Raw genomic sequence first — 27,500 nt, 5'->3', positions numbered from 1 at the left:
GAGCACAGTTTGATGTTGATGAGGTGTTACCTGTTGAAGAAATTAAAGGTGCAGTAAGCAATTTCTGAGAAAGGCTGTTGATATTTGAAATCACCAAAACACACCCCTTCCCAATAGGATCTCATCTTGATAGCTCCACCCCCAAACACCCCCTGAAGAGCGTTTTTAAAGCCCAAAGTGGGCGGAGCCAGTGGTCGCCATCTTGGCAGCGTGTCACTCCCGGATAAACGAAAATGTGCAGCGAGGCGGATTAGCTGAGGTGACGTGACGCTAACAGACAGAAGACAAACGGCTAGTAGTGACATCAGCAGCAATCCACCTGTCACTCAAGTGGCCACGCCCTTAATTATGCAGAACTTTAAGGCTTAATATAATTTAAACGGATGCGTTATAAAAAAATTCACCCCCCTCACAGTCGTCATGAAGGGCAAAATGAACTATATAGACCAAAACCACTTTTTGTACCAGGCTGTAAATATGTTTTTTTCTGCTGTAAAGTTGGCATTAAAGTTGGTAAAGTTGTAAAGCATTTTAGCATGGGGGTTTATGGGATTGACTCTCTTTTGGAGCCGGTCTCTAGAAGCCAGTCGATGAATTACAGTTTAAGACCGGAAGGTTGGCGCTTATATGCAACGCATCTCCCCCATCATAAGTGGAAACGCCCCTTACTGCTGATTGGCTACAGGTGTGTTTTGGTGCTCCGTCCTGGGCTGTGTTTCCCAAAAGCATCGTAAGCCTATATTGATTGTATAGAGACCATTGGTGGCAATTGTTCCACGATCAACTAAGGCTTACGATGCTTTTGGGAAATGCAGCCCTGATCAGCTTCTCATAAATCGCTTACTGTACCTTTAAGACGGGACATGTTAAAAGTCTTGAGGCCTATACCTTTAGTTTGTGTTGCATTTGCTATACTGCTAGGAAGAGGCAATACTGTATGATGTTGAGGAGGGACATTCTTAATCTAGAGTTTTGGTACAAAAAAAAGATGATGTCATCAATAGTTTTGGTCAGTAATTTTAAAATGTGCAACACTAGCATTATTTTGTCATCTTTTAGAAGTACACAAGCATATCCATCTTATATATGAATACCCATATCCAATTTTTTTCATGATATCCAAAACGAAAGTAAGCTATTTTGGACAGGTAAAAAAAACTGGGAGGGAATGACACCGGAAGTCTCGCACATTGGTTATAAGGTTAAAAATAAGGTGCATAGGTCAAAGCTAACAGACATGGACTGGTCTGGAAGAAACACAATAAAGACAGAAACACAGAAGCCAACATTTGAAGTGGATCAAAAATGTCCATCAAAGTTGTCCCAAGACAAAGAACGGGTAGGCCTATTGTTCAAAATTCATGATGAAAGGCTTTGATCCAGCTCATATGTTGACTACTGTATTTATTAACACATTGTTTTCATATTTAAACCGTCATACTTTGTCTTCTAAGACTCAGGAAGTAAAAAGAGCCCGTGATCTCGGTGATCCGGTGTGGGATTCGCTGACACGAGTGTTGAAGGAACACAGAACATTTATAGCCCCGCTACCCCCATCAGTACCCGCCCGGGGCAGATGATCTCAGCGCCATCAGGAGCTCAGCATCATTAGAAGGTGTTAATTGGAGTTAGTCGGAGTCTTCGCTTTCTGTCAAGAAGTCTGACAACAGAATTCATTAGACTTAAAAATACCGGGGCATTGAAATGAACTCAAGAGGGATTCGCTGATGAGGAAGGATTGCGAGCTGACAGACAGAATGTGCAATTCTCCTTAACCATGGCGATCATGAGGCCCATCCTCGTGCATCTTGCTTAGGAAGTTTATCAGCTCGACCGTTTTCTCATATTTGATGCGTAATTTTCACACTCTCATTTGAGCCTCTTCCGAAAAATATAGCAGGAAGGAAGTCACTTGCCTCCTCAATTAAGAAAATTGCATGTGTCAAAAATGTAGGTCTTAAAAAATGAAGGGTGTTTAATGATATTAATGCATCAGGTTTTAATTTCTTCTATTAAAGGGCTTTTTAAAAACAGCTGGTTTTGCAAAGTGAACTTTTTTAGCTGCGCTTCATCACAATTATAGGCTGGAAATGCATCCGATCCATCCCTTATTTTTAAGATGCTTCTGTTGCCGGTTTGAACATAATGTAAATGTGTTGTAGTTCTTGGACATAATGTTGAACTATTTAATGCAATGGAAGTAAGATTGTGCGGTCTCTGTACAGAAACGCTTCTAAATGTGTTTAGCTGGGGCTGGAAAGGAAAATGTATTTGTGTCACTTTCAACTAAAGCGCAGAAAATAGTGGCCATAAAACACAAAATGAGGAACCGCAGTGACTTCCTCTGTCACATTCACCCAGAAATGCGTTTCGTATGATCCGAAATAACTCCGGGAAAAGCTTCTGAATATACAGGCGACAAACTCCTGTTTGACAGAGCACGGTCAAAATAAAGAAAAACGAGACGCGCGCCTTCAAATAACGACATAACGGTGCGTTTGTGGTGGATTGAAACTGAGTTCTTAGAGAATGCACGATTGTTCAGTACAAAGATTGGTTTCGAATTATTTAGAACATTATTAGTCAAAGATAAAATAAAACCTTAACTTCATTGAAAAATAAATAAATAACACGCATCTTTGGTTTATTACACAAATTGTGTTTATTTCTTAAATGGCTGTAAAACGTTTAAATGTAAGAATTCACATTATTAGTTACATTTTAAAAACAACGAAAAAAAAACTTTTCTGTACTTTACAAATGTTTTGCTCGCTCCGCAAAATTGCCGATTATTTATGAAAATGTAAACGTTAGAAATTGACCGTTTAAAACAAGACAACGTTATGTAAATGAACGAATTTAATTTTCGTTAAGTTTATTTATTTTTCGTTATAAATAAAGTCCATGAATACGTGGAGTTTTAAAATACATTTTCGTTAAATAAAACATTCAGCAGAGAAACACAGACAAAGAAAGTATGAAAAGCACATTTTATTTCACCTTTCATAACAGTGCCATGAGAACATTTGTACAAGATACATCACAATCTAAAGTGCACAAATACTGTACAACAGAGGGATCTTAAATAAAAGGAAGAAGAAAAAAGAAAAAAAAAATTTCACATTATGGCCGCCTTATAAAAATAAGATTAAAAAGGGCATGCTTTAAAAAGAATACAAAGTAAAAAAAAACCCAAAAAGAAGCTTATGTATTTCACAAATAAACAAGCACAACTGGGGTGGCACGAAAGCTTTGGCACTTGCAGATTAAAAGATTAAAAACACAACATAGATCACTTCAAACAAAATAAGAGATAAAGAGAGAATTGATAAATTATCTGGAAAGCAGTTCTTAAGGGCTTGTATAGAAGGCGTAATAACCCATGGCTTTATGGCTCTCTTTGTTGTACTCCTCCGAGCTCAAGTCCTCACACTTTATAGTGGGCGAAGCGTCCGTACTGGATCCGCCGGGCGAAACGCGCCTCCTCTTACATGCCATGGCGTATCCGCTTGCGTCGCCCGAGTCGACGACCTTCAGAACCGGCGGAGCCTCCATCCAGGGGGCGGTGGAGCCGGCGGTCGGGGCCGAGGTGGAGCCCTCGTCCTGAAGCTTGTCTTTAGAGGTCAACAGGTCGTCGGTGTAGGCCGGAGGACTCGGTCGAGGTGACCAGGGCAAGCCGGTGGTCATCTTCCTCTGATACGAGCTCCTGCTGCTCCAACCGGCCGCCATCGACGCGAAGGCGGAGTCGGGGTAGTAGCTGAGCGCGTGAGGACTCTGCAGCGGAAGCGGTTTAATGCCGTACGGCAGGAGACTGGACGCCGAGTACTCGCTGTCATAGGACAGGTCCAGTTTGCTGGATGCACTGCTCTGTTGGACGGGCCCTACGAACCAGCGCTGAGCCGAAGCCGCGCCGGAGGCCGAGTCTTCGCTCTGAGGGGAAAGCAGGCCGTTGGTTTGCGGCACGGCGCGCTCGCTGCCGTAGAAGCGGTGGTTTTGTGGCAGGTTGTTTACAAACTGGTCTTGGAAGAAGGGTTGCATTGCATAGCGGGCGCCGGGGACAATCTGGTGCGACCGCGGAGAATCAGTAGGAGAGGGCGTCAGTCTGTCGCTCTCTGGAGCCGTGTACATCCTGAGAGAAGAGAGAGAGAGAGAAAGAGAGACTGTTAGCGATTTGTCGCATTGCATTCTTTAACAAGAGTCAATGTAGACACACTATTAGATCATTTTAGTTAATGCATTAACTAAGGGAACATGATATTGAAGTGTTAGTCCTGCTTTACTTTTATTCAAAACATATTACTTTCTCCCTCTCTTTTTTTATAATTCAATGTAGAAATATAAATAGCAACACTTTACATTAGTAGGCGACTAATCATGAATAATAATTCTTAAAACATTTAACATTTACTAGAATTAAAAGTTGTATCTGTTCATATTATTTAATGAACCTGAGCTGACATGAACTAACAGTTTTAGTAGATACTGTAATGAATTGCTCACTGTTAGATCATTTTAGTTAATGCATTAACTAATGGAGCCTTATATTGAAGTGTTACCATATTGCATGAAGTCCCACTTTACCTGTATTCAAAACATTACTTTCTCTTTTTTTTATTTAAGGCTTCTACATGCTTACATAAATATTGATGGTTCCAAAAACCTTCAGCATCAATAAAACCTTTTCCATTGGACAAAAAATGCTGGGTTGTTTTAACTGATGTTTGGGTTAAATATGGACAAAAACAACAGTTGGGTTTAAAAACTGAATTTAAAAACAGTTTGGTTAAAAAAATAAAATAATTGAATTTAAAAACAAACTGTTAAAAAATTCCACTTAATTTTAAATCAGGGTTTGTCCATATTTGACCCAAACGTGTGTTGAAACAACCCAGCATTTTTTAGAGTGAAAGGTTCATTATAGTGGAAAAAGGTCTTTTAGATTATAAAAATAATCTATATATATATATATTAAGAACTTTTCACTGAAAGGTTCTTTGGGAAACCTTGCTAAATCTAAAGATCTTCACTACAGAAATATTGTATAATGTAATATGCAAATATAAATGGCAACACTTTACATTAGTATGAACCATGAATAATAATTCTTAAATTTCAACATTTACTAATACATTACTAGAATTAAAAGTTGTATTTAATGGACCAGAGCTGACATGAACTAACATTAAAGTTTTTAGTAGATACTGTAACGAATTGCTCATTGTTAAATAAATTTAGTTCATGCATCAACTAATGGAACCTTATATTTGAGTGTTACCATAATGCCAAAGTCCTACTTTACCAGTATTCATACTACTGGATTTGATCAAGTCTGCACTGTAGCATAAACACACACAGAATGAAACCAGACTCATGTACCTTACAAAAAATGTCCAATGTTTTTGTTAAAAAGAAAGGTTTGAGAGTCATCGTTTATAAAATGTAGTGAACGAAAGGAACACCCTCATATTTTTGGGCTGTTTTCATAATTCAGTCAGCAATAATGTGTTTGGCACTTCTCAGTCAGGGACGGTTGTTCGAAAGGCACTTACGAATCATAATTGTCCCTGAAGCCTTTTGCGAAGGGGTTGTGGTCGATCTTAAGCTGTGTGATCTGCAATTAAACACAAAGACGAGGAGTTGAGAAGCGGCACAAAAGCAGAAGTGGCTGAAAGGAGCTGTGGCTGTGTTTCTGCTTACGTCTGTGTTCTGGTAAGCCGTTACAGCGATGAACTGGTTCTCTGGGAAGGTGAAGGTTTGGGTTTTGGCTTCGCTGCTCATGTCCTCCACACCATCCTCTGTCACCTCCACAATGTGCAGTCGAGGCTGGTACTTATGCAGGGACTGGAGGACGATCATCTATTTTAACACACACACACACACACACACACACAGCGTCATTGTTTGTGCAGAGTTCATGGCCAGCGTTTGCTGTAGGTGTCAAACCCACACCGAAGACCTGAAGAAACTTCCACACACACTCATCTTTAAAATGTGCAAGACCGCTGCAACATGAACTAAAATACATTCAAAATAAAGTACTATTCAAAGGTTTTCCGTTAATATGCTAAATGCATTCAGAGTTTAAGAACATTGCTCTCCAGCATTGTTTGTTTTTTTTGCAACAAAAAAAAGTCTAATAAACAATGAAGTTCACGCGTGTCTATAATGTTTTCCATCCACAATTGAACCTAACACATGAACATAGAGCACTGCTCAACTTCTTTAACAGAGTGATTTGGATTACCTGAGTATTGTTGTTATTTGCACCCTTGTTGTTGGTTAGCTTCAGTTTCCCGAATGATATTTCTTGTCTCATCCAGTGTGCCCCAGTGTTTGGTGATTCAGGGTGAACATAAACCTTGTTTCCTACACAAAAACACATGTAGAACATTAATGTTTTGTCTTATTAAATTATTAGTTGGGCTAAATAAAGCTGAGAACTTTTGCACTGGTGTAAAACAGATGCATCATGACTAAGAGCGATTTGTTTTGAATAATTCTAATACACATAGGAGAATAACACGTCCACCCCCGCGTGTCATCGCTGCAAATCGCTCATATTAAATGCGAAACTTCTTTCATTGCATTGAAACTGCTTTCATTTTAAAACGAAATGACATGTTAAAGTGTGAAAAAATATCGAAATTTAAATAAGGTAATAAAAACAATCGCGCGCACAAACCATAACGTTCGTTTTAGCTTTCAAATTGTTTGAATTAATTCGTTGAATTTCACGCGTCGTTGGCAATAATCATACATTCATAATTATATTACGGAAGATTCTATATATCTAACCAATTTTTTTTATACCAACATCGAAAGATTAAAATCCCACTCAAGATAAAAAAACAACAAATATCTAATTTAGTTTTTGGCTGCATTTGATCATAAAGGCCATATCCTACTCGAGTTAAATTTAATTTATATTTTCCAGGAGAAGAAAAAACCCCTAACAACACGTTTAACTGTAGAAATAACATGTTGTCATGTTGCTGAAACTCTTTCCTCACCTTGCATGTTGTTGTCCGCTTTCCCGCAGGTCACCCATTTCCCGCCCTGAAACCTCCAGTGGTTCGGATCGGCCAGAACAATCTCCACAAACACATTATAATGCGCCGTCAGGTTCAGTCCAGTGATGTTAAAACTTAGAAAGGGGAACATTCGCCTGCGAATATGATTATTAATAAATAATTAAGAATGACGGATTCGAAAGGAATATTCGTTATTAAAATACATCTTATAATTTTATTAAAATGTTGCACGTTTTTTCCTGTTAAAATTACATTTTAAACCATGCACGCTCTAAATTATTATACATTTATGTTCTAAATTACTTAATCATTTTAAAGCAAAAGTTTAACAGCATTTTTTCTTTTTTCTGCAAAATCAGCCCTCTAAAAAACGCTGGGTTGTTTCAGCCCATGTTTGGGTCAAATATGGAAAAAAAAAACAGCCGTTGGGTTTAAAATTTGAATTTGAAACCGTTGGGTTTAAAATTTGAATTTAAAAACAACCGTTGGGTTTAAAAATTACAATTAACTTAACGGTTGGATTTGTCCATATTCGACCCAAATACGTGTTGAAACAACCCAGCGGTTTAGTTTTTTTAGAGTGAGCTCATGAACTTCTCGACATTACCTGCCCTGTTTGGTGATGATCATCTCAGTCTGATGGCGGTGAAATTTGAGCCACAGCGGTCTGTTACACAGGTACACCTGCGCCCTGGTCGCGGAGCCCGAACCCGGGATGGGCATCGAGCTCAAACTGGAGCCCGGTCCGGGATAGGACGGGTACAGGCACCCGGGACCCTGTCCGAACTGATAGCCGCTTCCAAACTGACTCCGACTGGCGCACACGGCGGATGAGAACCCGGCGGGTGGAAGAACCGAGCCGTAATGCAGAGAAGACGAATACCTGGACCCGTTCGAGCCACTGTACACCGAGCCGGTCTGGCCCCCGTACGGGAAGAGAGAGCACGGGTTGGTCACGTCGGAGCTCGGTTGGGAAGATGATATGAAATAACGATCAGTGCCAAGTTCGTCGATGTTGTAGCGGCGCGCGCTGGACAGCTCGTCATCTCCACCGATTACCGGAGAAGTTTTCCGCGCGTCCGGTGCAGCGGCTGCCGCTGTTGCTTTAGTCCCGGTGAAGCTCTCGGTGTCCGCCTCATCCATCAGCGTGTTCCCGCCACTTAAGAACTTCTTGGCACCGGAGCTCTGCTCGGAATCTGTCCGGTCCATGTCCTGAAAATCGATCTGCGTTGACCCCGGGCTGTTGCTGGTGCTCTCGGAGGACGTCGACAGGTTATAGAAGGTCTTGGGTAAGTTTACAGATGCGCCAGGGAGGATGCTTTCTAACTGCATTCTTCAATACACTGATACGGGGATGAGGATCAATCAAAAGCTGGTCGAGATCAATAAGTAGATCACACCAGGACGAGGCTCCGTGCGCCCCGCAGTTTGACCTCTGAAGCGACACCTCCGGATTTTCAACTGTAATCTGTGAGTGACAGAATTGTTTGAGAGAGTTTATATATTCCATCTCACTCGAAGGGGCGGAGCCTTTGCAATTCGTGCGTTCTGACCATTTTCTCATTGGCTCAGAGGCTTTCGTTTTAATATGCCTACTATTAAAAACATATCACTTTCTCTTTTTTATTTATTTAAGGCTTCTACACGCTTAAATAAATAATGATGGTTCCAAAAACCTTTAGCATCAATGAAACCCTTTCCATTGCACAAAAAAGCTGGGTTGTTTTAACGATGTTTGGGTTAAATGTGGACAAAACCAGCCGGGTTTAAAAAAAATTCACATAATTTTATATCAACGGTTGGGTTTGTCCATATTTGACCCAAACGTTTTGAAACAACCCAGCTTTTTTTTTTTTTAGAGTTATAGGTTCATAATAGTGGAAAAAGGTTTTTTAGATTATTAAAATGTTTTGTACACTTATAAGGAAAACATTTTTTTCTTAAGAGCTTTTCACTGAAAGGTTCTTTGGGGAACCAATGGTTCTTCTATTATTGCATCGAAAACCCTCTTTTTGGAACCTACATTTTTAAGAGTGATTTTTGTATTGACTTAAACACCTGGCCCTGGTAAGTGGGTGTTATTATTATTAATAATAACAATGTGTTTTATATTTACTTGGAATGCATCTAGGTTTTGACTAAAAACATACTTATCATAGAACGTTTCAAAATTCGCTTCAAGCCAATTAATGAGTGTTAATTTGAGACTGACATTGAACCCACTGAGGAACTTGGAAGTGGATTGACACCCATTTTTGATGCACTGAAAACAAAACAATTAACGAGTCCTCCAGGCTGACCTGAGAGCGGTTGATCTAAATACACTTGAGCTCGACTGAACTTGGCAACCCAAATAATTAACAAACGATTAATGAGGAAAGCAAACTCACCACAGACTGTCAGTCAGCACCGCCATGCCTTGAGTTGCTCGTGTCGCGGGGGTTAAAGTTCACCCCTCTCCGGTTCAGTGTGTATGGGCTCAATCTTTTCAGCACTGGAGTCCAGAAAGCGCTCAGATTTGAACGAGCTCGAGCCGCAGCGTAAGTTCTGTTCACGCACAAGTAAACGTTCACAAATTCCGTGAGATTTTAACGTGCATTTACCCAAAGCATTCCCCGTCTAAAAAACGTATTGTGTATTTACATATTTAGGTGCCTAATCTACGTGTTCTAATGTGTACTTCTACTGTGAACTCTGTTTCAGCGTCTTCATGATTCGGACGAAACCCTGCAGGAGAATGTTTTCAGCGTGCACGAGGTGAGTGAGTGAGGCGCGCGCGCTTGCGTCACCTGAGGAGTTCTTAAAAAACCTGCACCTTTAATAACAGTAGCCTATAAATACAAATATACTCAGTTTTTAAAATAAATTGCCTATATTTATATATATTTTTCTTTTGTTAGAGTAAATATAATAAGTGCATTTATTCATTTTTTTTAGCCTACTTAATTTCAGAAATAATAATAAAAAGGGATAAATCTATTAATTAAAGTTTAATTGATGTTTATAATTCCTAAATAATAATAATAATCATAAATGACTGCTTTAAGCTACTGAACAAAGTCTTTATTTATAAAATAGTCGTATTTGTTTATTAAACACCATGCATTTATTATTATTATAGCCTACGTTTAAATCTTCAAAGCGAAACATTGCGTTATTTAAAATTGTGAAATTGAGCTCGAAACACGCAGGTTGTATTTATCAAAACGTATGCACGATGCAAACAATGTCTGAACACATTTTCAAAACGCGGAAAAAAAAGAAAACACCACCCAGGTCAACAGATGGAAAAACAATTGAGCCCCAGTTCACCATAAGGTAATATCTGATTGTCTTTATCATCAGGCGGTGGTTATAAAAAGAGAGGGGCGGGGGAAAGGCAAATCCCACCCGGCTCAACCTCTTTCCAAGCTCAGGGAAACCGGCCAATTATTTTTCCGTGTGAAGGAACCGGTGATCGAGAAGGAAGAGACAGCCGGGCGGATAGACACCGCCTTATTAAAACCCTTCTGTACCTCAAATCTGATAAAAGAGAGAGAGAGAGAGAGAGTGAGAGAGAGGGACAAACGCACGGAATCGCTGCTTTGCGTTCTTTATAACGATACGGAACCACGCGGACCGGGTGGCGATAATGGTCGGTTACCCGGAAAGGGTCACACGCTCAGCGCGAGCGCTCTTTAATGAAAAACCCACCGGGTGTCCTCATCAAACCCATCCACTGACTCTCTTTAGCTCGGCATTGTAATTAAAACTCCTTGATGACAGCCATGGGCTGCATGCTAAATTAAAGAGAGTCTGTGATACATTTAATAAGTCACAGGTTGTGATTATATTAGGCTACTCAAAAATAACACTGTCAACCATTAACCTTTTCACACTTGAAATATACATAGGCCTATTTGGTCCACCTGACCTAATTTTATTAGCTTTAAAGGAGATATTATTAATACTAATATGATTTTAGGGTCGCATGTGCCCAGCTCTCATGTGTAAGAAAAGACACATTTTTCCTTAAAGTCACCATGAAATCAAAATCAATGATTCGTGTTTTTGTAATGGAATATTGCAGTGTTTATCCGTGCACATCATTATTGTTTTAAATTCATGTTCCTGGTAATCTTGAATCAGAATAACAGCATCTTCTCTTCTCTCATGATGTGGGCGGGGCAACCTGTCACTCACATGAGATCAGCCAATAGGAAAGCACAACCATCCAATCAATTCCCACTGACAAAATCAAGCCCCGCCCACATTTGTTCTTGTTCCAGAAGCGTTACGGCACAATAGAGAAGAAAAGACTAGCGCAACTTCTGTTTCATGCCGACTTTAAATCAAGAATCCAATATTCAAATCTGGAAGTTCATACTCATTCATTATGAATGCAATGAAAAGCAAAGTTTGATTCAGACTCCGGCTCACGTCGCCTCGTCGTTTCAGCTCAGTCGCTGTGTCTAAATTATGAAATCAAATCCTGAAATGATCTCAACTGATGGTATGAGAAGGTGTGATGTAAAGACGATCCACACAGAGCACCTGCGAAACACACACACACACACACAGGAATGATTATGCGTTCTCACCTGACAGATCCCGGGTCCCAAGTGCCTTGTAGTTTTTAAGGTGTGAGATTCACAAGGATTAGCTCCCAGCTAAGAGGAATATTGAGATGAGAACGAGTTCTCCGTGCAGAATACTGAGTTCTGCTTCCAGCTTTCAGACCAGCATTTACACACTCGTAAAGATAAAGGCTTTTTAATGGCATCGATGGTTCCATACAAAATCTTCCAATTCCACAAAAGGTTCTTTAGATTTTGTAAATGTTGATCACTAAAAAAAAAGAACGTTTTGGATCCTTTATTTTTAAGAGTGTTGCTGCCGTGAAATTAAAAGATGAATTAATGCCGATGATAAAATAAGCTTTGAAAGTGCATGAGAGGCTTTAGTCATATGCATCATAATGCCGTTTAAATGTTTTTGCATTATTCATTAAATCAACAGCATTTGCAGCTTCATTCAGATGTGATGAAATCTAAGCTTGATTCGGAAGTTGCTTTATTGTGTTGCTTTATGTAGCCAATCATATGCATCCTAATGTTTTCACATTATTCCTTAAATCAACAGCTTCAAATTGAAATCTGGAAGTTTATAGTATATGTAAGCTGGAAGATTATATGAATGTAATGAAAAATAGCAAAGCTTGATTCAGAAGTTGCTTTAATTTATTGCTTTATTAGCCAATCATATATGCATCCTAATGTTTTCACATTATTCCTTAAATCAACAGCTTCAATCTGGAAATTTGCAAGTTGCTTTGTTTTATTGCTTTGTATATTTACGCTTCATAATACTGTATTACCCATGTGCAGATGTGTGTTATGAGCAGGGGATGTGTGTGTGTATGTGTGTTTGCATGTGTGCAATCTAGAGATGTGTGAAGAATTTGGGGAAAAGGGGCTAAAAATCTGTGAAAAGACAGAGAGGGGGGCTGGAACTCAGCTGGAAACTGATTGGCTGCCAGCCTGAGGAGGAAATAAGAGTCTGCTGTCCTCTCCGGTCTGGGACCTCGGTGACCAGGCGCAAGATGTCTGTTTCGGCCCCCGAGGGCCCCGCCGCGTCCCCTCAACACTCCTCCGCCTCTGAAAGCGTCTTTCTCATTTTATTATTGACTGGAAATGCCACCCAGTCTTTATTTCCCTCCCTTGTTTTCTCTCTCTCTCGCTCGGAGAGAGAGAGAGAGAGTCGGGCGAAAGGCTGCGGGTGAATCAGGGTCACTCAAAATCAATACTGTGCTTTTAGACGGGACAGATACATAAGGGACGGTAATAGTCTTAAATGTTCTTTTGTAACTCTCGGAGGCTTTGGTGGAAGATTTGGGATCTTGAAGAATCACGACACATTTTTAATTTTCCAAACGCAAACTGTGAGTATTTTCAGCGCCTTTCAGTGCAGTTCACACAGATCTGGGTCAGTCACACTGATTTGAAGTCCATGATTGTATCCCTTAAAACTCATCTCTGATCAACGAAATTACATATTTAAGCTTGAAAAAATTTCTTTATGCCTTAAAATATCTTGAATGTAACTCGACACCCTTGCCTCATTTAGTATGCACTGTTCTATGAATATGTAAATGAGCCCCGCCTCCACTCACTCACTCAGCTCAGAGATCCACTGGTTGACGATCACACGTTGATCTGATTGGTTACAAGGTAGTTTGTGACGTCAGAAACACCAGCGATTTCAAAGCGTGTGTTTGAGACTGTCTTTGGTTCACTGCAGTTTTAAGGAGGAAATACTCAGCAATGCTGTCGACTTATGAATTTACACATGGTTTGTCTTAATCTTAAAGCATATTAAAAACACCACATAGACTTCTGCTGTGGTATGAAATGCACATTAAACACTTATTTATGTACATGAAAAATGAATAACATAACTTTGTAAATATTGTTTAGTAGGTGCTGTATAGATCAAGCTTATAATTAATATTATAAATGTTTTTTCTTAAAAGCATGTCTGCAGTTGTTTTAAACTTTACAATTTATACAAACATGAAGGGAAAAAAACATGCTTTTACTGATTAGAATAATGATTTTTGATTGGCAGGCAATAAAAAGGCCTAAAAGGACTAGATATACATGTATTTTAAATAGCAAAATAAATGAAAAATACTGAAAATTATATTGTTCGCTATTAATCTGGACAGTCACCGTCCAGGCGTTCGTGACCTTTGTGTCACTACTCTTCATGCACACGTGACCTTTGACCTGTCATGTCTCTCCTCCTCATGCACTCGTGACGTGACAGTGGTGTATGAGCGCAGGCCTTGCGCTGCCGTCGCTAAATGTTCGAATCAAACCGCGGCTCCGTTACTGAGGTCAGATGATGACAGACTGGACATATGTTTACCCTCAAACTGATGTCAACACCTCGTTAGATCCATCCATCCATCCATCCAATCCATCCATCCATCCATCCATCCATCCAATCCATCCATCCATCCATCCAATCCATCCATCCATCCATCCAATCCATCCATCCATCCATCCAATCCATCCATCCATCCATCCATCCATCCAATCCATCCATCCATCCATCCATCCATCCATCCATCCAATCCATCCATCCATCCATCCAATCCATCCATCCATCCATCCATCCATCCATCCATCCAATCCATCCATCCATCCATCCATCCATCCATCCAATCCATCCATCCATCCATCCATCCATCCAATCCATCCATCCATCCATCCATCCATCCAATCCATCCATCCATCCATCCATCCATCCATCCATCCATCCATCCATCCATCCATCCATCCATCCATCCATCCAATCCATCCATCCAATCCATCCATCCATCCATCCATCCATCCATCCATCCATCCATCCATCCCTCCATTCAGTCCATCCATCCAGTCCATCCATCCAGTCCATCCCTCCATCCCTCCCTCCATCCATCCCTCCATCCATCCATCCAGTCCATCCATCCATCCAGTCCATCCATCCATCCATCCATCCATCCATCCATCCATCCAGCCCATCCCTCCATCCATCCATCCATCCCTCCACCCCTCCATCCATCCAGTCCATCCCTCCATCCATCCATCCAATCCATCCCTCCATCCATCCATCCAGCCCATCCCTCCATCCATCCATCCAATCCATCCCTCCCTCCACTCATCCATCCATCCATCCATCCAGCCCATCCCTCCATCCATCCATCCAATCCATCCCTCCCTCCATCCATCCATCCATCCAATCCATCCCTCCATCCATCCATCCATCCATCCATCCATCCAGTCCATCCCTCCATCCATCCATCCATCCATCCAATCCAATCCATCCCTCCCTCCATCCATCCATCCATCCATCCATCATCCATCCATCCATCCATCCATCCAGCCCATCCCTCCATCCATCCATCCATCCATCCATCCATCCATCCATCAATCCATCCCTCCACCCCTCCATCCATCCAGTCCATCCCTCCATCCATCCATCCATCCATCCAGCCCATCCCTCCATCCATCCATCCATCCATCCCTCCACCCCTCCATCCATCCAATCATCCCTCCATCCATCCCTCCATCCATCCATCCATCCATCCATCCATCCATCCATCCACCCCTCCACCCCTCCATCCATCCATCCATCCCTCAATCCATCCAATCATCCCTCCATCCATCCCTCCACCCCTCCATCCATCCATCCAGTCCATCCCTCAATCCATCCAATCATCCCTCCATCCATCCATCCATCCATCCATCCATCCACCCCTCCATCCATCCATCCATCCATCCATCCATCCATCCAGTCCATCCCTCAATCCATCCAATCATCCCTCCATCCATCCCTCCATCCATCCCTCCATCCCTCCATCCATCCATCCATCCATCCATCCATCCATCCATCCATCCATCCATCCATCCATCCATCCATCCATCCATCCATCCATCCATCCCTCCACCCCTCCATCCCTCCAATCCATCCCTCCATCCATCCCTCTATCTATCTATCTATCTATCTATCTATCTGTCATTATTAAAAATCTTCACTGAGTGAAATGTTATTTAGCAATTTCCTGCAGAGTCATTACATTAGTTTCATTCATTAGCGTTATATTTAACTGCTAGGTGTATTTCACAGACGACTGTACAAACCTCCATAAAACAGCCGATAAAAGCGCAGCACTCTTAGTCACGAGGAGCACGGATGGGTTTTAGAGGAGCGTTTCCATCTCTCAAGACTACCAGAAAACCAAATAAAGTTGAATTACGGCTCGTACGCATAGATTCATTCCAACGCAGCCCAAAGTTTACGTTTCCTCGTAAACCCGCTCCCGTTCTGACCCGTTCGCCATGTTCTGTGGCCACCCATAAAAGCTGAGTGACCCCCGGTGGCCAGAGGTCAGGGGTCACCTTCGAGGGGAAGGAACTGTTGTCAGAGTCCATCAGCACATGAAAGCGTTGCATTCCTGCTTTATGATGCGATCGGCCGCTGAAGCCTTTGCTCGGCGCTAGATTCATGAACGCCGTTGACAGGATTAACGCCGTACGTCTCATTAGAGGATCTCGATGCTGAGAGCCGCGGCGGGAGGCGAGCTGAGAAACTGAGCCATTAGTGTGTTTCGTCTGCGCTCGCGTCTGCTTTCACCTGCTCTCGTCTGCCATGTCCCAGACAACACACAGAGGAGAACGGCATCTCTGAATGTGCTAAGAACGTCCAGTTTTAAAACCAACGTTAAGGGAACATTCCATTTTGCAATCGTTATGAGAATGTTATGTTCTCTGAGCATTCCGACATTCCGAAACAAGTCAAATAAATATTAGACAAACATCCAACTAAAAAACCTCCCATGAACAATTTGTGCCAACGTTTTGAGAACAATATTAAAGGCTCACCCAAAAATGAAAGTTCTGTCAGTAATTGCTCTCCCTCATGTTGTTCCAACCCCTAAGACTTTCGGTCATCCTCGGAACACAAATGAAGATATTTCTGATGAAATTTGAGAGCTGTCTCACTCCTCCATTGGCTTCTATGTAATCGATATCTGCCATCCCAGAAAAGTTAGTAAAGACATTGTTCAAATAGTCCAAGTGACTACAGTGGCTCAACCTTCAGTTTATCAAGCGACGAGAATACTTTTTAGTTTATTCAACTTTTTAGTTTATTTAGTTTGTTCTTCTGTGTGTTTCTCTGAGTGAGTTCACGTATTGTAACAGCGCAGCGCTTCTGGGTTGTACGTCAGAACGCAGGTTCACGATTGGCTGTCATGTGTGTGATGCGTGTGATGCTGGCCAATATTGAGCCTGCGTTCTGACGTACAACCCAGAAGCGCTGCGCTGTTACAATACGTGAACTCACTCAGAGGAACACACAGAAGAACATGAAGAGTTGAATAAAGTCGGTATTTTATTTTATTTTTTCGCCCAAAAAGTATTCTCGTCGCTTGATAAACTTAAGGTTGAGTCATTGTAGTCACTTGGACTATTTTAACGATGTCTTTACTAACTTTCTGGGATGGCAGATATCGATTACCTAGAAGCCTACGGAGGAGTGAGACAGCTCTCAGATTTCATCAAAAATATCTTCATTTGTGTTCCGAGGATGAACGAAAGTCTTACGGGGTTGGAACAACATGAGGGAGAGTAATTACTGACAGAATGTTTAGGTGAACTATCCCTTTAAATAACGTTCCCATTTAAACGTCATCTCTGAATGTTCTCAGAACGTTCAGAACGTCCAGTTTAAAGAAATCAAAAGTTAAACGTATGTTAAGAGAACATTCCATTCTGCCATCATTATGAGAGTGTTACATTTGAATGTTCTCTGAACATTCCGACATTCCGAAACAAGTAACATTCAAAAAATGTTAGACGATCATTCCAACTGAAACGCTTCAGAAAACAAACTTCCATGAACGATTTGTGCTAACGTTTTGAGGAATAATATCAAAGACCAGATAACTTTGAACAAGCGCATTAATGTTACTGGAAGAACGTTTGTTCATAACTTTGGGAGAACGTTCCCTGTTTTCTGGGATCAGGATTTATTTGCACATGAAGGTCAGTGACACTCGCTCTTTAAAGAGATGAATGTCAGTGTTTTCAGTCAGCGCTCATTGAGTATCCGATGCCTGTTTGCTGTCAGAGCTTTTTGTGTAAATGTTCAGTAACGTCAAGTGACCCCTAAATGTTCCTGGACTCCACGTAACACAAGCCTCAAACAAATCAACGCTGAAAGGGAGAGTTCACCCGAAAGTGCCAGTTCTGTCATCATTTACTCCTTCCAAACCTCTGTGACTTTCTTCTGCTTAAAATACGATATGAGAAATGCTTTTCTGTCCATGCAGTAAAAGTCCATGTTGCTTTCCACAGTTTAAGTTTGTTCACAAAAATAAATGTATGAAATGTATGTATGAAAGAAAATTGGAAAGTCATGATGCTGAGTAAATGGTGATTGTTTTAGTTTCTCTCTTTTTCATTCAGTCTTATCCTTTTCCTACTGTACTATAAGTGAAAAGACCAACCATAACATTTGAAGGAGTAAATCATCTCATAATGCCATCATGACTTTCTTTTTTGTGTTAAAAACACAGAAGATTATAAGAAAAATGTCTGTTGTTTTGTCCATACAGTGAAAGTCAATGGGGTCCAATGATGTTTCTGTGAAAAAGAAATGCACACTGGATTGGAACAACATGACAGTGAGTAAATAATGACTTTTGTACATGTTCTCTGATATGTCGGGCGATGTGAGTTTTAGACCCGTTAATCTTGTCCAGTTTCTCTCTGTTTCACCCCTTTTTATCAACCAAATGTCATTTAAAGGAGTAAATCAGTCAAAAATTTGAACTTTGTGACCATTTACTCACTATATGACTTTCTTTCTTCTATAGAACACAAAACAAGATATTTTGAAACATGTTTCAGTGGGTATTTTCGTGCACACATTGAAAGTGAATGGGGTCCAAAGTTGTTTTGTCTTCATAATATCTTCTTTTATGTTCCACAGAAAAACAAAGAAAGAAATGCAGTTGGGGTTAAAACAGCATAAGTGTAAGAATTTATTGATTTATTTGTTTTTTAATCATTATTGGGTGAACTCTCTTTAATACTAATCAAGGCCTCTGTAAAATGCTTTTCTTTGATAATTAATGTTGTGAAAATTCAGCTGTTTAATCCAGTCTGGTCCTTTTCATACTGTACTACCAGTTAAAAGGCCAATATAACATTTAAAGTAATAAATTGTCATTATAAATTAGAATTCTGCCATTATTTACACACTTCTTCCTGAAAGGAAGATATATTGCGAATTGTTCATTCAATGTGAACAGATGCTATCAAGTTTCGAAAATAACAAAAGCAACTCGTGCACTATATCTTTTAAAGCCATATGATAGTTTTGCATGAAGAACATGATGGCTTTTGCATGAACAAACTCCTTTTCCAAAATAAAATGAAATTCGGTGTTTGTTCTAAAGCACATCTGGGGAATTGCATGATATTTTTGAAGCCCAGTCTCTCTAAGATGACAAAATAACACAATAAAGCCAGTGGATTAGATGTGCGTATATGCACAAATGCAGATTGCGGATTGAATATTCTGCGGGTTTGGCCGCGTCTGCTGAAGGAACGTTCGATCTCATCTCCTGTATTCATCCAAGGGAACCACATAATACCATTAAAAAACACACGGATGAGTCCTGAGTATCAGCTTTCCACGGATAACCTCATGCATGAGACGGACCGGATTTGTGAAGCACCGTTTCTGTCGGGTCCCGTTTAGTTTAGGTTTGGCCTCCTAACCGGAGCTGACCTCTGTGTGACCCCGGGCCGGGCCTGACCCGTTTCTCGCCTCTGATCTCTCTCTCCTCTCAGAACGCTGAAGACATCGACCGGCGGGCCGCAGGATGACAGGTGCTAAAAGTTTGACAGCGCAGGCCACAGATACATGCTTTGAAGAAAGAGTGATGTGTGTGTGCGCATTTACACTGGCACTAGTGTTATTTAGGTTTTATTTATATACTGTTATAGTAATTATTAAGACTTTGAATTAGTTTTTCAGCAACATTTTTTGTAATTTTTGTTATGTGCTTTTGTCATTTTATTAGTTAAATATTGCTATTTAGGTTTAATTTCTTTTTATTTTCGTTTTCCCCCCAGTATTTTTAGTGCTTTAACTTACACTTATTTCAGTTGGTATGTAGGACTTTTATTAATTATTTTAATAATGTGGCAATAATTGAACCCTGAATCAACACATTTTTTATATCATTTTTTCACACACCCTTATTTGCGTTACGTACAGGTACTAACATTCTGTTTTATATTTTTAGATTATATTTATATTTTATGTTAGAACACTATTGTACATAATATCTGTCCATAAAAAGTAGTCTTGAAATTTTGTCAAAAATTGAGTTGCATCTGAGAAAATTGTGATTTAAAAAAATATATAAACATATATAATATAAACATATATATATACAAACATAAAAATGTCTGAACTTTTGTCAGTCTCGATAAATAATGTATCAAAATCACAGCTGTAATTATTTCTAGTTCGTTAACTAAAAAAAACCTAAAAAACATATAAAACATTTTAAATTAAATAAATAGTAACTGAAATAATTTTTCATTTAGTTCAACTTGATGTACTAAAATAACTAAAACGGAAATAAAAATCAATAAAAAATATATAGCCATAAAAAAAAACAAGGAAAAAAAACATTAACTATTAAAAATGACAAAAACACACACACACAAAATTACCAAACCTTTAACTAAAATAAAAATGTGAACTGGAAATCGAAATATATATATATATCACATCTCGATACTAAAACAACACTGTAATCTGAAAGAGGGCAAGATGAGCACATTGCATTGTGGGACACATTATTCTTTGCATACTGCACGTATTTTTTGCAAAGAACATTTTTGCAGAATATTTGCATACGATGCAGTGTGTGCATACTAAATATTGCAGAAAGAGTCAGAGTAGATGCGGTTCAGAAATCAGTCAGAGTGTGTTTTGAGAGAAACGTGTTAATTGGCCAAGATTAACTAAGGTTTTTCTCTCGTGTGTGTGTGTGTGAGAGAGAGAGAGTGTGAGTGCATGTGTGTGTGTGTGTCTGTGCACTTTGTAGGGGTCACGCGGTGACTCCCGCATGCGGCCCGGTGTCGGCGGCTCACGAGTGCTGTTATCCGGGAACAAGCAGGGCTTTTATCACATCTCCAGCTCTGACTCAGAAACTGCATTTCCAGTCTCTCTCTCTCCCGCTCTGTCTTCGGGACGAACGAGCGGACACATTTCTCCACAGCAGTTCAAGCGCAGGAGCAGCCCGTCAGGCCCGTCTCTGTGAGTCAGAGGTTTTTACACCTTTCGCTATGAAACACACACACATCTCTCTGACTCTCAGCCTACTCAGGCATATGCTGCTTATGAAGACATGTTTATTGCTTTAAAACTGACCCCACAGAGAGAGGGAATCCCAGGCCTCTCTGTCTCAAACCAGTGCACTCACTTCAGCTGATTGTGGAAATATCAGAAGATCATAACGTTGGGTGAATACAAGTAATGTTCGTGCTTTTAGTGCATTCTGTGTGATCAAGTGCCACTATTGTGTTTTTTTATATATCCCCTTTCATGTAGTGTGTGATGCAGCTGTTTGTGAATGTAAAATGTCTGCACAGTTTCACAGATCAAAGAGCAGATAAATTGAGTTTTTGTCTCCTAAAAGAAAGAATCGATTCTGAACTGCCAGTAATTCCAGTCTTAATTCCAACTGAACCTGTGTAGGCTTGGAACTAATTTGCATAATGGTCTTGATTGGCTGAACAGCGTCTCTTAGCCCCGCCCTCAAACACTGTAGTTGTATCTGAGACTGGAAGAGTTTGGTTCGTGTTGTTCATGTGGAGAAGACGCTGTTTTCTGCTGACAAAGCAAATCCACTTTGATCAGATTGATACTGTAAAACCTACGCCATTATTACTCTTTGTATCACTGTGAATCTAGAGCTGAGATTCAGATATGATAATGAGCGGTTGGTTTCTGACCAATCACAGCAGACTGGGTCATCTGACTAATCAGAACAGAGCAGCTTGATTACAGTATTTTTTTGTAATTTATTTTTTTACCTTGGATGCGTATTGTAGGAGACTCCAAAACAGTTATGAATCTTTAAAATAGCATAATAGGGGATATAGCATATAGGGGAAACAGGAACGTGTTTAGAATGAGGGGCTGAGCTATTTGTAATCATAAATTAAATCAACGCCACTGAGAAATGATCAGAAAGTGTCTCATTCAGAGGCTGCATCCTTCAAAGGACACGGACTTTAAAAAGCAAGCTTTCGATGTCCGAGAATATGATCAGAGCGCTGTTAAATGAGTCGGTCCTTTTAGATTGCTCGTCGCCTGTGACAGCTGTCGTTGATGAATTGTTATAATGTATAATTAAGAACTATTATCAAAGAGCTGGTTTTATAGTTAAAGGGATGGTTCGGAGTAAAATCAACCTAGGGTTCTTTGCACCATGACCTCGAGCCAAACACCCCCCCAGAAGCCTTCTCTCCCTTGGTCGAACATTATTAAAGTTAGAGCTTATTTAGAGATATCAGCCGGATGGCTTAGTGCAGGCGCTAATGGATCCGTAAAAGTCCTGACAGACAGTGATGCATAAGGATGTAGTGTAATGACGAATTATTATTAATTAAGTGTTGACAACTTAGTGTTAACTAATAATTGTTACTGGTACTACCAACAAAATATTAGTGCATTCCTAGAACTGTGCGTCGTTACACTACATCCTTATGCATCGCTTTCTGTCAGGACTTTTACAGACTTTTCCCAAACCACTGAAGTGACGTCGACGTCCGGGTTAGCGTTAGCATGAGCCATCAGGAAAGTGTTATTTAAATAAACTCCTGATGTACTTACAAACTTTCCAATGCCTCGTTTTATGAGTACAGAACCTATTTGTTCTACTGGAGAAGTTTGGTTCCATTCTGGGCATTATTAGTGGGGTAATTTACCAGATACAGCCTTGGATCCATTAGCGCCTGCACTAACCCATCCGGCTGATATCTCTTAATAAGCTCTAACTATAATAGTGTTCAACCAAGGGAGAAAAGGCTTCTGGGGGGTGTTTGGCTCGAGGTCATGGTGCAAAGGACCCTAGGTTGATTTACTCCGAACCATCCCTTTAAGGCCTTAAACTATATGTCTTCTACATACTTCTGGAGAGAGGAATATATTAGTTTAGTAGATGATCGTTGTCTTTTATATATATAAAAGAAAAAGTCCTGGAAATTGATCACTAAAAAAGAGAAACCCTGTCAATTATATCAGTTATCTGATATTAAAACATAATTTTCAGTATAGGCCCAATTTTCCATATTGATTCATCCCAACATAGCATATTTTCATTTATAGACGTCTTTGTCATCAGTGGCGTCTTGCTTGGCGAATCGCTGGTCTTTGATGAGGAGAATCTCAATATTGAAGGTGCAGGACAGAAGAGGTCTGTGTATTTATCTGAGATGGTGTAAAACAGTCTGGACGGGCCGCCTGTCGACTGGACTCAGATCAGTTTCAGACGCTGATCAGATGGGTCTCCAGCAGCCGCACACACACACCCGACAGGCCCGATGACAGCAGGCACTCCTGATAAACAGACCCGCTTACACACACACACACACGCACGCACAGACACACACTCATTTACTGAGCTATCTTAATGGGGACTCTCAATAGACGTAATGTTTTTTTGGGATGGATCCATCCATTCATCCATCCTTCTAATCCATCCATCCATCCATCCATCCATCCATCCATCCATCCATCCATCCATCCATCCATCCATCCATCCATCCATCCATCCATCCATCCTTCTAATCAATCAATCAATCCATCCATCTATCCATCCTTCTAATCCATCCATCCCTCCATCCATCCCTCCATCCATCCATCCCTCCATCCATTCATCCATCCTTCTAATCCATCCATCCATTCCTCCATCCATCCATCCATCCATCCATCCATTCTTCTAATCCATCCATCCATTCATCTATCCTTCTAATCCATCATCCATCCATTCATCCATCCTTCTAATCCATCCATCCCTCCATCCATCCATTCATCCATCCTTCTAATCCAACCATCCATCCATCCATCCATCCATCCATCCATCCATCCATCCATCCATCCATCCATCCATCCATCCATCCATCCATCCATCCATCCATCCATCCATCCATCCATCCATCCATCCATCCATCCATCCATCCATCCATCCATCCATCCATCCTTCTAATCCATCCATCCCTCCATCCATCCATCCATCCATCCATCCTTCCATCCATCCTTCTAATCCATCCATCCCTCCATCCATCCTTCCATCCTTCAATCCAATCCAATCCATCCCTCCATCCATCCATCCATCCATCCCTCCATCCATCCACCCATCCATCCATCCATCCATCCATCCATCCATCCATCCATCCATCCATCCATCCATCCATCCATCCACTAAATCAAAGCACTCGCTTCTAAACTTTTTGTTTCATTCTGATGCATCGTATCTAATTATACTCAAACTATCCAACTTAACGTGGTCCTTTGAATCACGACTACTAATCGCTGCCCCACGAGCGAAGTGTAGTGCGAGAGAAAGTCCAGGCTGTTCTCAGATCAGCTGCTGTGGGGAAATTCCACCAGCACATGACAGGAGTGTGTTGCTTTGGATCGTCTGTTGGGTGTTTGCGTTTCCTTCTGTGCTTGTAGGTTAGCCATGACGGGAGTCCAGACACATGCGATCTTCCCTGAACATGCTGCCTGTGTGTGTGTGTGTGTGTGTGTGTGTGAGAGAGAGAGAGAGAGAGAGAGAGAGAGAGAGAGGTCTTGGCTTCTAGGATTTGGACCTCTCAGCCTAGAAACAGCCGGCCCAGTTTGGACTCAGACCTGGTGTTAATGTCCTTTTTTTTCTCCAATACAAATCTGTTGTGTAGCAACCCCCAGATTCTCCTTTACCCACAAACCGCATGTGTTTTTAAACGCACAGCAACACACATGACAGGCACACATCGAGAGAGAGACGTGTTGCTTATTCAGGTGTTCATGCACAACTACACGAGATTGAATCAGATCGACACGGAGATTCAGAGATGGTTGAGAGGATTGTTTCTTTCTTTTTGGGGGTGCAAAGATCAATTGCATGCATATCTGTATCATCAGTATTACAGAAAACACACTAGAAAAGATGTCAGCTATAGGTCTGATCCTATACAATATTGTTTCAAAGCAACAGTAAAGAATGGAAATAACAGTGTTAATGTTGCAAAATACATCAAATATCAAACAAATTCAATTCAGCTATAAAGCAAGTCTAAAGTATATAATAGTGTCGTTATTCAGTTCAATTCAGTTCAATGCTCATTCAATTCAATTTAAGTCATAAGGTATGAGTAACTGTACAATAGATTTAGGTTAAAGTGAAATCAATCAATAATTACATCTATTTATTTCCTTAAACATGCATTGCAATTCATGCACTTTATATTTTTAGAGATTTTTCACCAAAATTAAAATTCAGTCATCATTTAATTTGGACCCCATTGACTTTCATCGTATGGAGAGAAAAAAGACATTTCAAAATATCATACAGTCATACAGGATTGGAACGACGCAAGGGTAAATGATGACCGAATTTACATTTTTGGTTGAAATTAAAAATTAAAAATCTTTATCTTCATAATTCCTTTTAAAAGCAAAATCTTCCTCAAGTCACTCACAATATTCAAATTATGAGTGACAATGTTTAGTTTCAGTCTGAAAAGTGTCCCATTATGATATTAAATGTGTTTGTGAAACATGCAATTCATATAAGTTAAATGTGCAAAACAAGCAATCCATATAGAGGATTATTATCAATGCGGTCTATATTTTGAAGATTATTATCAATGCAATCCAAATATTTAGGATTATTATCAATGCAATCTATATTGAAGATTATTATTGCAATATTATTAATGCAATCCATATATTGAGGATTATTATCAATGCAATTGTAGGCTCGCGATATCGGCCCAAAGTCCAGCATCCGACCAGCGCGGAAGGTCTTTACGTGTTACTATCTTTTCTCAAGGCAAATCATTTTTTTGATTAAATGCAATACATTTGAATATGTATTCTGTCATTATTTCATCTGACTCCATAAATGAAAAGGTTTTAATGATATCTGTGCATCATTAAAAGTGAGTGAATGTTTGACTATTCCTTTTAACTCTTTAATGAAAATAATGTCAAAGTCAGTTAGAATAATCTAATGCAACAATTTATTATGTCAGGTAAATGTATCATGCCAATTTCATAATCAATTCAAAGATAATCAATACAAAACATCAAATGCTCTGGAATAAAGAGAAGAGATGCGAACCCAACATTAAGAAATACATGAGGCTGACAGTCTTACTCTGAGCCTCACGGGCGAATCTGAGATACAGAAAGGCCCGATCTTCTCGTTGCATTTCCTTATATAGACAGAAACTTCTTTCACATGGAAACATCTGCTAACAATGGGAATTTACATTCAGAGTTGACACATTTTGGGGTGTAGGAGACCATTTGTCTAGAGACCACCTTCCTTTGTGTGCCAGTTATCTCTAAACTCTTAAAACCTTATTACCTTTAGTTTTACTTATTTGGAAATGAGACATTTGTACCAGTCGCACTGAGACATTTCAAATGATACTAAACATGTAATACTCGATGATAATCATTCACATTAAACTATGTATTTTCTTGGGTGAATTCAGGTGATCTGAGTATGAGAGAGAGAGAGAGAGAGAGAGAGAGAGAGAGAGGGGTGAGGGATGAGGGAATGAAATGTAGATTAGGATGACTCGGAGGTGAGACTTTCGTCTCAAATGGGGAGTTCAAAAGGTAATTTCCAGCAAGATCCTGTCTTCTCAGGGTCTGGTCACTCCTTAACCAGACTGTCCGGCATTTTCTAATTTCTCAAGTCTTACACAATCCATATATTGAGGATTATTATCAATGCAATCCAAATATTGAGGACTATTATCAATGCAATCTATACGTTGAAGATTATTATTGCAATATTATCAAGGCAATCCATATATTGAAGATCATTATTAATGCAATCAATATTGAGGATTATTATATCATCCGTATTATCCAAAATATTGGTTATTAAGACAGTTTAGAGTTGAAAACTGTCAGATAAGGAGATGAATCAAATACCTTTTTAAGTTGCACAAAGAACTCTTTATTCTGTAGTTTTTAAAGGAGCCAGAAACCAAAAGTTTATCAATGCTTCTTGATTTCGGGACTGCATCTAGCGTCTGTCTGAAGAGTGTGGGTGTGTTTGGGTACTTGAGAAAAGCCTTTGTGATGGTGAGGGCTGACGGCTGGGACGGGCCCTCCTGGCAAAGCTCAGCGCGTCACGTCAGCCCTGATGCGTGTGCGTGTGTGTGTGCGTGCCCGCGCGTGTGTGTGTGTGATGAATAAGAACGGCTTCAATGCAGAAGCTTCAATCAGCTCAGAAATCACACCTTCACCCTCCACCCGCGCGGGGGGGAGTCCTACATGAGGTCACCGAGCCTCTAAACCTGAGAGTGGGAGGTGTTGAGACGACCAGGCAACAAAACCAGGGAAAGAGAAAGAAACACAGACAGAGAGAGAGAGAGAAAGAGAGCGTGCGACATTTGTGGTGGGCTGCATTGAACACCACAAATCTGTGCTTTCATTTTCACTCTGCCTGTTCATGCTCACCCCTCACATCTGATGCTCACATACTCATTTACACAATAGCACACACACACACACACTTACAGGAATTATATATATATGCATGTTCACTGCGTGTTATTTCTGCATCATGATGCAGGTCAGACTTGTATTGTTACTTCTTGCAGTTTAAAGGTGACATATTATGCC

General features: G+C 40.3%; 3 protein-coding genes across 15 annotated transcripts in view; 2 read left to right on the top strand and 1 right to left on the bottom strand.

The window, feature by feature from the left end:
- Positions 1 to 27,500, top strand: part of LOC309511318 (NACHT, LRR and PYD domains-containing protein 3-like) — a 249,257-nt gene that overhangs the window by 128,020 nt on the left and 93,737 nt on the right. The gene's annotated exons all lie outside the window — the stretch shown is intronic.
- LOC309511419 (uncharacterized protein) overlaps positions 1 to 27,500 on the top strand; it is a 120,630-nt gene that overhangs the window by 41,889 nt on the left and 51,241 nt on the right. The gene's annotated exons all lie outside the window — the stretch shown is intronic.
- LOC309511339 (eomesodermin-like) lies at positions 2,977 to 8,498 on the bottom strand. Its single transcript, XM_082186524.1, has 6 exons — positions 7,639 to 8,498; positions 7,011 to 7,165; positions 6,245 to 6,366; positions 5,698 to 5,856; positions 5,550 to 5,611; positions 2,977 to 4,129 (listed from the first exon to the last, which is right to left on the bottom strand). The coding sequence occupies exons 1-6, from the start codon at positions 8,361 to 8,363 to the stop codon at positions 3,352 to 3,354; spliced, it is 2,001 nt and encodes a 666-aa protein (XP_082042650.1). The 5' UTR covers positions 8,364 to 8,498; the 3' UTR covers positions 2,977 to 3,351.

The sequence above is a fragment of the Leuciscus leuciscus genome, assembly GCF_965113295.1.
Source record: "Leuciscus leuciscus genome assembly, chromosome: 12".
In the NCBI taxonomy this organism is placed as follows: domain Eukaryota; kingdom Metazoa; phylum Chordata; class Actinopteri; order Cypriniformes; family Leuciscidae; genus Leuciscus; species Leuciscus leuciscus.
The sequence above is the reverse complement of the archived record's forward strand: the minus strand, read 5'-3'. Positions and strand labels throughout refer to the sequence as shown.